This window comes from Cervus elaphus, chromosome 3 (genome assembly GCF_910594005.1).
Source record: "Cervus elaphus chromosome 3, mCerEla1.1, whole genome shotgun sequence".
Lineage (NCBI taxonomy): Eukaryota > Metazoa > Chordata > Mammalia > Artiodactyla > Cervidae > Cervus > Cervus elaphus.
This window is the reverse complement of record NC_057817.1, coordinates 39,614,652-39,626,941: the sequence shown is the minus strand read 5'-3', so window position 1 is coordinate 39,626,941 and position 12,290 is coordinate 39,614,652. Positions and strand designations below refer to the sequence as shown.

At 35.1% G+C, this 12,290-nt stretch overlaps 1 protein-coding gene across 3 annotated transcripts in view; it reads left to right on the top strand.

The window, feature by feature from the left end:
* Nucleotides 1-12,290, top strand: part of LRRK2 (leucine rich repeat kinase 2) — a 192,152-nt gene that overhangs the window by 94,737 nt on the left and 85,125 nt on the right. For all 3 annotated transcript variants that reach the window (XM_043886930.1, XM_043886939.1, XM_043886919.1), the window contains exons 27-31: nt 81-267; nt 1,379-1,560; nt 8,224-8,453; nt 8,859-8,986; nt 10,888-11,106. In XM_043886930.1, coding sequence (XP_043742865.1) covers nt 81-267; nt 1,379-1,560; nt 8,224-8,453; nt 8,859-8,986; nt 10,888-11,106 — 946 coding nt within the window. The remainder of the gene's footprint in view (nt 1-80; nt 268-1,378; nt 1,561-8,223; nt 8,454-8,858; nt 8,987-10,887; nt 11,107-12,290) is intronic.

Genomic DNA, 12,290 nt, shown 5'->3' with positions numbered 1-12,290 from the left:
CTGCTGAAAGTTATTTGTGATGTTATTTCATGTATTTAGGAAATACTCATTTGATTTTTATTCTCGATGTATTGTTTCAGTCTGCGGTCCTTAGATATGAGCAGCAATGATATTCGATATCTACCAGGTCCTGTGCACTGGAGATCTTTGAACTTAAGGGAACTCTTGTTTAGTCATAACCAGATCAGTATCTTGGACTTGAGTGAGAAAGCATGTGCATGGTCTAGAATAGAGAAACTACATCTCTCTCATAATAAACTGAAAGAGGTAAAGAGATCATATTTATTTAAAATTATTGCCAATTTGAAAAAATGTGCTTTTGTAATGTCTGTTATCAAAGATGATCATTTCAAAATCTGTTATTTGACACTGCTGAATTACTTTTTGAGTAAGATCTACTCCTACCCCGAAGTAAATGGGTATACTAACATGCTTAATTTCCTTAAAGATTGCCTTTTGTACTCTCTTTTATTTTGAATATATATATATTTATATATGTTTAATTACAGATACTTGTAATGCTTTAATTGTGTCAATTTATCATGAAATCTCTCATCTGTTAACAGACTCTCAGACATGCTGCATTTCTCAAGTTTCACCAGGCAATATATAGCCTTCGTTCTTCAGCTGACATTGTTTTCCACATTCTTAAATTTCTGTATTCTTCCATCATACTCACCCACCCCCTCATCCAAATGGACCAGTCTTTATTATAAATCTGAAATTGACTATCCATTCATCCCAGAAAACATATTTTTTGCCAGCTTCAAGCCTATTGCCTATAAAAGCCAGAGAGTAATGTGTCTGAAACCATGAGGTTCCAGAATAACTGCATAATTTTGGTACCTAGATTTTTTGCATCAGATTATTGTTAGCTATTATAAAAATAATGAGTATTGCTTAAAAATTTGGAATATTGCAATTATTATGCCACCTAAGGTTTAAACATTTAGTTGTATTTTGAGAATGTTAAATTATATGTAAATTTGTGATGATTAGATCTTTGGTTTTACTGAAGAACATAGTGAGAGGGAATAGCCTGAAACCACTGATGATTGGATTTGGATACATATAAAAATCTTCTTTATTTCAATGTTGTGAAGCGATGAAATATGCTTCCAAGGGAGAATGGGTTTTAAAAGATTATAAACAAATGCCATAGATTGTTTTGGGTAAGTCCTTTATATTTATGTTTTCAGACATTTTTGATGGAAACTATGACAAACCTTTGGAAAGTTTTAGAACTCTGTTGGAAGGCTGTACCGTTTGCTCATAGATTCTCTGAGCCTCTCTTGTTTTCTAGTAGCATCTTGTTTTTTTGGCAGCACACTTTTCTTCCTTCCCACCAACAGCATTTACTCTTTTTTATTTCATTAAGATTCCTCCTGAGATTGGCTGTCTTGAAAATCTGACATCTCTTGATGTTAGTTACAACTTGGAACTGAGATCCTTTCCCAATGAAATGGGGAAATTAAGCAAAATATGGGATCTTCCTTTGGATGAACTGCATCTTAATTTTGATTTTAAACATGTAGGATGTAAAGCCAAAGACATCATAAGGTTAGATAATTTTATTTTGATTTTTTTTTCTTTTTTTACTAAATTTGTTTCTGATGTACTTTTCTGGTTACTTTGGTGGATATATAGTTACAATTCATAAAAAAGAATGTATAGGACCATCTAGCATGATGTACTGTATGTCATTTGCCTTTTACTTAGTGAATGGGTTTATTTGGTGCTACTTAAGAGCTTTTTATTTCCTCCTGGCCAAGTTAAGTTTGAGAAAACGACTTCTCCTTATTATGCTTTTCAGTAGAAATGGACTGTAAAAGGAAATTATTAATCTTTGTTCTCTTATTTCCAATTATCAATCTGATGAAATAGAGCAGAATATAATGGCTTCTCGATCTGGGTTTCATGTAGGAAGTGTTTATCATATGTCTATTATATCTTAAAGCATTATAGTTACTTAAAGGATATAAAATTGCTTCTGTTTTGCCTATGAAGCTGATAACCTACTCAAACTGATCATTTTTGAAACCACCAAAATGTTCAAGTATGCTTGTTTCTGATTTTATACTTTATGAACTTCAAGTTAATAATGAACTTTATTCTATTCTTTGTTATCATTTGACCATGTTAGTCTTGTTACCTACCCATAAAATCATGTTCTTATTTCCACAAACTGCTCCTATCTACATTTATCTTACAGGTTTCCGCTCAGTTATCACCTCTCTATGTATCCTTGACTTGCCTATAATATCCACTAAGTCAAGGACCATGGCTGTGTTTACTCTCTGATTCATTCATGGCACCAAACACAGAGTCTGGCATACAATTAATAATTGTTGCATTATCAGTGAACTTGTAGTTCCTAATTACCTAGTTATCTAGTTACCTAATTCTCTTCTTTAAGTTTTGTTAATTTACATTTAACTTTCTATTTATGATCAAAGTGTTTGTCAGCAGCTATGCTAAAAAACATGACTACCCCTCATCCTACATAATTATTTCCCATGATTTTCCTTCCTGAAACTGGAAAAGATGCTTATATAAAATTTGTTCAATTCTTACTAAACATTTAGTTGTAAGAAGTTTTCAGAGTATTATGCTATCAAGCTACTGTGTAACTTAAATATTTTTAAAACTTTTTAACATTTTTAGAGAGAACATAGACCTGGGATAATTTAGAAATTGTAGTTCTCACTTGCTTCTTTGAAGAATGACAAAGAATGGTGAAGTCTTAATAAATAGATATTTGGAACATTGATTTTCTTATTTATTAGTGATGCAGATTATCAAGAATGTTGCTCAGAGTCCTATTAATTGGGAGAATGAATCAGTTAATATTCCCTAAGATTCACTTATGATTTAGTTTACTATTCTAATTTTGAACTGTGGCAACTTTATCATAGTTAAATGTATTTTTCTGTATCCATTTTATTTTTGAGAACATTTACATGTTCTGTTAATTTAAAGGTGGTATTGTTAGCCACTTGTAGCACTTCTAGTAAGTTTCAATTACTTTTGCATTAAGATTGTTAGGAATAGCAACATATTATCTGCTGATAGTAAAATCATTTATGTGTATCAGTGTAATTTAACCAATATGCTCTTCCTTTCCATGTACATTATATGTATGCATGTACAACATGTATGAATATATACATTATGTGTACCATATATGAATACATGTACCAAATAGAACCTCACTATCAAGGATCAGTATAACAGTATGCTTATATACTCTACCTTGATGTCTTTGATATTTTTTGCTGAAATATAATTGCTTTACAATGTTGTGTTAGTTGCTACCGTAAAACATTGTGAAGCAGCTATATGTGTACATGTATCCACTCCCTCTTGAGCCTCCCCCCGCCATTCCACCCATCTAGGTCATCACGGAGTATTGATCTGAGCTCCCTGTTATATAGCAGCTTCTCACTATTGTAAGCAGGATAGTATATATATATGTCAGTACTGTTCTCTCCATTCATCCTGCCTCTCCTTCCCCACCGTGTTTCCACAAGTCTATTCTCTGTGTCTGTCTCTATTCTTGCCCTGCAAATAGGTCCATCAGTACTATTTTTCTAGGTTCCATATATATGCATTAATATATGATATTTGTTTTTCTCTTTCTGACTTACTTCGTTTTTTATGACAAGCTCCAGGTTCATCCACATCACTTTAACTGACTCAATCTCGTTCCTTTTCATGACTGAGTAACATTCCATTGTATATATGTACCACATCTTTACCTGTCATCTGTCGATGGACATCTAGGCTGCTTCTACGTCCTTGCTATTGTAAATACTGCTGCAATGAACATTGGGGTACATGTGTCTTTTTGAGTTATAATTTTCTCAGGGTATATAACCAGCAGTGGGATTGCTCCAAGGCCGAACCAGGAAGAATTAGAAAATATAAAAGACCAATTGTAAGTAATGAAATTGAAACTGTCATTAAAAACCTTCCAACACACAAAAGTCCAGCACCAGATGACTTCCCAGGCAAATTCTGTCAAACACTTATAGAAGAGCTAACTCTTATCCTTTTAAAACTTTTCCAAAATATTGCAAAAGGGGAAGCACTCCCAAATTCGTTCTTCAAGCCCACCGTCACCCTGATAATTAAAGCAGACGAAGATATTGCAAAAAAGATTCCTTCTCCAGGGAATCTCCCCGACCCAGGGATCAAACCTGGGTCTCTTTTATTGCAGGCAAATTCTTTACGTTCTTTACGGACTGAGCCTCCAGGAGAGACCTACCAAAAAAAAAAAAAAGAAAGAAAGAAAATTATAGACCAATATAACTGATGAACATGGACACAAAAATCCTCAACAAAATACTAGCAAACAGAATCCAACAACCAATTAAAAGGATCATATACCATGATCAAATGGAGTTTATCACAGGAATGCAAGGATTCTTTAGTATATACAAATAAATCAGTGTGGTATACCATATTAAAATAATAAAGAATAAAAATCATATAAGCATCTCAATAGATGCAGAAAAAGCTTTTGACAACATTCAGCACACGTTTATGACCAAAACTCTCCAGAAATGGGCATGCTGCTGCTGCTAAGTCTCTTTAATTTTGTCTGACTTTGTGCGACCCCATAGACGGCAGCCCACCAGGCTTCTCTGTCCCTGGGATTCTCCAGGCAAGAATACTGGAGTGGGTTGCCATTTCCTTCTCCAATGCATGCATGCATGCTAAGTCACTTCAGTTGTGTCTGACTCTGTGCGACCCTATGAGTAGCAGCCCACCAGGCTCCTCTGTCCACGGGATTCTCTAGGCAAGAATACTGGAAGAAGAATTTCCTTCTCCAGAAAATGGGCATAGAGAGAACTTACTCAACATAATAAAGGCCATATATGACAGACTCACAGCAAGCATCATTCTCAGTGGTGAAAAACTGAAAGCATTTCCCCTAACATCAGGAACAAGACAAGGATGTCCAGTCTCACCACTTATTCAACATAGTTTTGTAAGCCCTCACCATGGCAGTTAGAGAAGAAAAAGAAATAAAAGGAATATAAATTGAAAAGGAAGAAGTAAAACTGTTCGCAGATGACATGTTACTATATACAGAGAATCCAAAAGATTCTACCAGAAGACTGCTGGGACATTATCAATGAATTTGGTAAAGTTTCAGGATACAAAATTAATGCACAGAAATCTCTTGCATTCTATACACTAGCAACAAAAGAGTTAAAAGAGAAATTAAGAAAGTAATCACATTTACCATCACAACAAAAGAATAAATTACCTAGGAATAAATCTACCTAAGGAAGCAAAAGAACTATATTCAGAAAACTAAAAAACACTGATGAAAGAAATCAAAGAGAATACAAACTGATGGAAAAATACACCATGTTCTTCTATTGGAAGAATTGGTAGAATTGATAGAAAATTAATATACTACACAAAGCAATCTACAGATTCAGTGCAATTCCTATCAAATTACCAATGGCATTCTTCACAGAATTAGAGCAAAAGTTTTTATAGTTTGTATGGAAACACAAAAGACACTGAAAAGCTAAAGTAATCTTGAGAAAGATAAATGGGGCAGGAGAAATCAGGTTCCCTGTCTTCAAACTATAGTACAAAACTATAGTAATCAAAACACTATAGTACATTACTGGGACAAATAATAGAAATATAGACCAGTAGTACAGGATAGAAAGCCCAGAGATAAACCCACATTTATGTTTATGGTCACCTAAACTATAATAGGTCTGTTCTCATTCCCATCCCTATGAAAGACAATCCCAAAGAATGCTCAAACTACTGCACAATTGCACTCGTCTCACACGCTAGTAAAGTAATGCTCAAAATTCTTCCAAGCCAGGCTTCAGCAGTACGTGAACCATGAACTTTCAGGTGTTCAAGCTGGTTTTACAAAAGGCAGAGGAACCAGAGATTAAATTGACAACATCTGCTGGGTCATCGAAAAAGCAAGAGAGTTCCAGAAAAACATCTATTTCTGCTTTATTGACTATGTCAAAGCCTTCAACTGTGTGGCTCACAATAAACTGTGGAAAATTCTGAAAGAGATGGGAATACCAGACCACCTGACCTGCCTCTTGAGAAAACTGTGTGCAGGTCAGGAAGCAACAGTTAGAACTGGACATGGAACAGACTGGTTCCAAATTGGGAAAGGAGTATGTCAAGGCTGTATATTGTCACCCTGGTCACCTGCTTATTTAACTTATATGCAGAGTACATCATGAGAAACGCTGGGCTGGAAGAAGCACAAGCTGGAATCAAGATAGCCAGGAGAAATATCAATAACCTCAGATATGCAGATGACACCACCCTCATGGCAAAGTGAAGATGAACTAAAAAGCCTCTTGATGAAAGTGAAAGAGGAGAGTGAAAAAGTTGGGTTAAAACTTAACATTCAGAAAACTAAGGTCATGGCATCAGGTCCCATCACTTCATGGGAAATAGATGGGGAGACAGTCAAACAGAGAAGGACTTTATTTTTCTGGGCTCCAAAATCACTGCAGATGGTGACTGCAGCCACTAAATTAAAAGACGCTTACTCCTTGGAAGGAAAGTTATGACCAACCTAGATAGCATATTAAAAAGCAGAGACTTTTTACTTTGCCAACAAAGGTCTGTCTGATCAAGGCTATGGTTTTTCCAGTGGTCATGTATGGATGTGAGAGTCGGACTGTAAAGAAAGCTGAGCACCGAAAAATTGATGCTTTTGAATTGTGGTGTTGGAGAAGACTCTTGAGAGTCCCTTGGACTGCAGGGAGATCCAACCAGTTCATCCTAAAGGAGATCAGTCCTGGGTGTTCGTTGGAAGGACTGATGCCTGAAGCTGAAACTCCAGTACTTTGGCCACCTCATGCGAAGAGTTGACTCGTTGGAAAAGACCCTGATGCTGGGAAAAATTGAGGGCAGGAGGAGAAGGGGACGACAGAGGATGACATGGTTGGATGGCATCACCGACTCGATGGATTTGGGTTTGAGTAAGCTCCGATAGTTTGTGATGGACAGGGAGGCCTGGCATGCTGCAATTCATGGGATCGCAAAGAGTCAGACACGACTGACCGACTGAACTGAACTGAACTGAAACTATAAAGGGGGCAAGAGTACAATAGAGAAAAGACAGCCTCTTTAGTAAGTGGTGCTGGGGAATCTGGACAGCTACATGTAAAAGAATGAAATTAGAATTCTACCTAATATCATATAAAAAAATAAAGTCAAAATGGATTAAAGACTGGAAACTGTAAAACTCTTAGAGGAAAACAGGAAAAATACTCTTTGACATAAATCACAGCAAGATCTTTTTTTGACTTATCCCTTAAAATAATGAAAATAAAAACAAATAATTGGCACCTAATTAAACATAAAAGCTTTTGTACAGCAAAGGAAACCATAAACAGGATGAGAAGACAACCCTCGGGATGGGAGAAAATATTTGCAAATGAAGCAACAGACAAAGGATTAACCTTTAAAATATACAAACAGCCTATGGAGCTCAATATCAAAAAATCAAACAGTCCAATCAAAAATGGGTGAAAGACCTAAATAGACATCACTACAAACAAGGCATACAGATGGCCACGAGGTATATGAAAAGATACTCAGTATCACTAATTTTTAGAGAATGCAAATAAAAACTACAATGAGGTATCACCTCGCATCAGCCAGAATGGCCATCATCAAAAAATCTGTAAGCAATAAATGCTGGAGGAGGGGGTGGATGAAAGGGAACCCTCTTACACTGTTAGTGGGAATGCAAATTGGTACAACCACTGTGGAGAACATTATGGAGGTTCTTTAAAAAACTAAACATAGATCTACCTTGATTCTTTATCCTATGGGCTTTGTAAAATTTTATGCTTTATAATTTTTAGAGTTTTATTTGTGATATTTAAAGAAATCATGTGTGTATGTGTTTTATATAAAATTTTAATGAGTATTACAAACATTTTGATACTTTGATTGTCTCTAGTGTCATTATATTTGATGAGGCGTCCAATCAATATCAGCTAGACCAACATCACTAACAAAGTAGATGTATTAACAGTGCATTGAAAGACACATGCATTATTAAGTTATTATGAGTTATGTGCTCTTTTGCATACTGTACATTATGACAGTTTGATATTCAAAATAATTCAATGTGTAAGAATTCACCTATAGCCTAAGTACACTGGTAAGCAATTTATTATTTTATTTTTGTTTTTCAAATACCAGGTTTCTTCAGCAGCGGCTGAAAAAGGCTGTGCCCTATAACCGAATGAAACTTATGATTGTGGGAAATACTGGGAGTGGCAAGACCACCTTATTGCAGCAATTGATGAAAATCAAGAAATCAGATCTTGGGATGCAAGGCGCCACAGTTGGCATTGATGTGAAAGACTGGCCCATCCAAATAAGAGGCAAAGGGAAGAAAGACCTCATTCTGAATGTATGGGATTTTGCAGGTATTTATTTTGCTAAATTTTTTTTATTCAGATATCTTTTTTAAAAAGGGATTTAAAAAGTGAATTTTCTGTTCCAATACTACAGAGACCTGATGGATCATATGGAATTATTCCAAAAGTCATTTATTTCTTCTAATTCTTCCCTTGCCACCAGAATGGAGAAGCCATGGAAGGAAATGTTAGGAACCAGCACGTGTCAGCTGAAGCTATGTAGCTGACACATAAGCAAGAAGTTGTCAGTCCCTAGTAAAAACCCAGTGTAATCTTGTAACTATTATCTTTTGATTGTTTTTTTCTTTTTTTGTGTGTGGTAAATAGTGGGTAGTGCCACGTAACTTTATTTTTGAAGAAGAGGATTCTTGTCTGTTCTCTGGAAGACTGAAAAGCTCTCCGATCTTTATTTAGGTCGTGAGGAGTTCTACAGCACTCATCCCCACTTTATGACCCAACGAGCCTTGTATCTTGCGGTCTATGACCTCAGCAAAGGGCAAGCTGAAGTTGATGCCATGAAGCCTTGGCTTTTCAATATAAAGGTGATATGATCTAATAATTTGAAAATAGAAAATAGTTCATGGGTTTTCTTATTGTGTATAAGGTGATTTATTTGGGGCAAATAGTACCATCAAACAGACTTTTCAAATACTTTTTTGCAAGAAAGTTAGAAGCACTTAGAGTTAGGAAATTTTAGGAGTAATTAAGTTGTGACATGAAAATAGTATGTTCTATGTTAATGAAAGGTATAGAAATTTGAAGCCCTTTTAATCTGTTAAAAATGAGAATATATGTTAGACTATTTTTTATATTCTTTTTAATTTAATTTTATTTATTTATTGGCTGCACTGTGTGGCTTGCAAGATCTCAGTTCTCTGACCAGGGATTGAACTTGGACCATGGCAGTGAAAGCCCAAAATCCTAACCACGAGGCTATCAGGAGCTCCCTGGTATTATTACTTATGTATAATATGAATTTCCTTAATTTAAAATAAACTGTAGTAAGAAAAAGAAGCAATCTATGCATTACCAACTGTGTCCTCAGAGGCAGTTTAGTGTAAAGCCCTGTTGGACTTACAGTTTTAAATGGCCCCAGATGAATATTGTATTTGAAAGTTTGTAATTTTTTCATTTTGTCTCTTGCTGTTAGATATTCCTTTATGTATATATGGTTTTAAAAATATGTGCCTTTTTAGAATTGAGACTAAAGTAAAAATGAATGGTCACTGAATAATGCTCTAGTAGGCTCTTCTGTGAGGCAAACCTTACAAGGATTTGCCAGGAAATTTTGTCATGTATTTTGGCTCCATTAAGCTTATTTTGTCATTTTGGTGATTTTTTTAACTTCCTTTTTTAAAAACTTTATTATAGCTAGCCAAAATGAGCAAATAGTATAGTTGCAATAGTACTTGCTTTGAGTGAGTGAGTGAGAGTTGCTCAGTCATGCCTGACTCTTTGCAACCCCATGGACTATAGCCTGCCAGGCTCCTCTGTTCATGGAATTCTCCAGGCAAGATTACTGGAGTAGGTTGCCATTTCCTTCTCCAGGGGATCTCCCCGACCCAGGGATCCTGCATTGCAGGAGAGTCTTTACCATCTGAGCCACCAGGGAAACCTACTATTAGAGACATTTCTAAGTATAAAGCCAGGTCAATTTAAAAAGTATCAGCAGATACATGCTTGACTTTATCTTATAATCTATAGACAATACATTGGAATTCGTAATGAATCCATACACCTTTTCCAAAGGAATACCCAAGACAGAAGTAGCAATAAAGTTATAAATGACAGTCATCAATCAGATGAAATAATTTAGATGAAGCTTTTCTCTCTCAAAGAGATGGGGACTGGGCAAGTGGTCAGGAAGGAAATATAATGTGCTTTTAACTTTGTATGAAAAATAATGTTCAGTTCCACATTGCTGAACATAGTTCTGTTTTTGCCAAATAAATCCTCTACTTCAAATTACTGTCCAAATGCTTTACTGCTTTAGTGACTTGTTTTTTCTTTGTAGAATCCACACTGAATTACTATAATATGAATTAATAAGCTTTAATTCACAGATAAGGAAGAGAAAATATAAAACAAATTTTATTACTCTGATATTATTTGGGTGTTATTAAATACTATTTTATCTAGAAGCCCAAAGCACACTTAAAGAGTAACCCATTTTATGCACAGAATAAAGAAATGTTTTATTACTGTCATATAAGCTGCCTGAAAAGTGACAATAAATAAAAATAAAAATGACTTTCAGAAATTTCTTAAGTTTAATTTGTTTCCATAGGTTTGAGGAAGAAAAGACAGTTGTCATTTTCTTCTTGAAGTCTTTTGAATTCTCATTTCAACTCAAGTGAATTTTGTAGAAAGTGAATATCAATGGAAATATATGCAGTCTTTATTTTAAAACAAACACAAGAGTGTTTTGTATCTTTCTCCATAGGCCCGTGCTTCTTCTTCCCCTGTGATTCTTGTTGGCACACATTTAGATGTTACTGATGAGAAGCAGCGCAAAGCCTGTATCAGTAAAATTACCAAGGAACTCTTGAACAAACGAGGGTTTCCTGCAATACGGGATTACCACTTTGTGAATGCCACTGAGGAATCCGATGCTTTGGCAAAACTTCGGAAAACCATCATCAATGAGAGCCTTAATTTCAAGGTAACATGGTTCATTGCTTTCCCTAGGTGGTAGATAAATATGATTTATTAACTCTTACATTCTGCAGCTGCTAAGAAATGTCAGCAGTCTTGAGAAGAGAACAACTATCTTAAAAGTGTGGATTTTTCTTAGCTGTTAGCATTATTCAAGTACTTTTAATTTTAAAATTATTTATATTAGACTTAATTTTGAACTCACAGAATTGGGAATTAAAGATGATTGAGGATCCTGAGAGAAACTAAAAGGATGTCTGAGAGGCTGAGAGAATGTTCCTGAGAGAATCTGGGGACATGTTTCTGATGCCCTTCTCTCCCAATATCCTGTTGTAGTGATTCAATCAAAAGGACAAAGATGGATGTTGGGATCTTGGAGTTATCTTTCTTGTATTTTTCTTTGACTGTTTTTTCTCCATCTGCTCCTTTTTTTTGGAGTTTCTGTTTTATGTTCATCTTGGTCTTTGTTGTTCCTTCACATCTTTGTCACTGTGATCCCCCTTTCAAATTTTTTTTTTCTTCACTATTGAGAGAAGTCTCTTTCATCTGGTCACCACGGTCACTAATTTGGTTTTCAACAATGTATAAGAGATATTCTAATTCATACAAACTTTAATAATTATGTTTTTGTTTTACAAAGTTTTTCTTTCTGATAAGACAAATATAGTTCATAGAGTTCATAAAACACAAATAAATTGGTTAACAAATGCTTGTTTTTAATACTTGAAAGAGAAAGAAATTTTACCTGGGCTCTACAGAGCAAGGTATAAACTGTACTGAAAAACACTTAAAATAGTTCAATATGACAAACACAATAGTGGATTTCACTGTTAGTCTCTATTGGTTTAGCTCATTAGTACTAATGACCAAAGCTGTGGCTTATAACAAGGGTCTTGTTTTGCCTGAACAGTCCCAGTGTAATTATTAATTGTGTCTCACTACATTCTCAGAAGCATTCCAGTTTGGATGATAAATTATACAGTCATCTTGGTTATAACACGTTGTCCAGTTAGCTTAGTTCTGTTCCATATCCACAGATTATGGTCTGTCCAAAGCTTAATGAGCCATTTATAAATGTGCCAGTCTTTGTGGTGCCCAGAGAGAGAATTTGCACATTTATATCTTTCCACACATTTATCACAATCATTAAAAGCCTTCACAAATGTGGGTCAATGGCATTTTACATTAGAA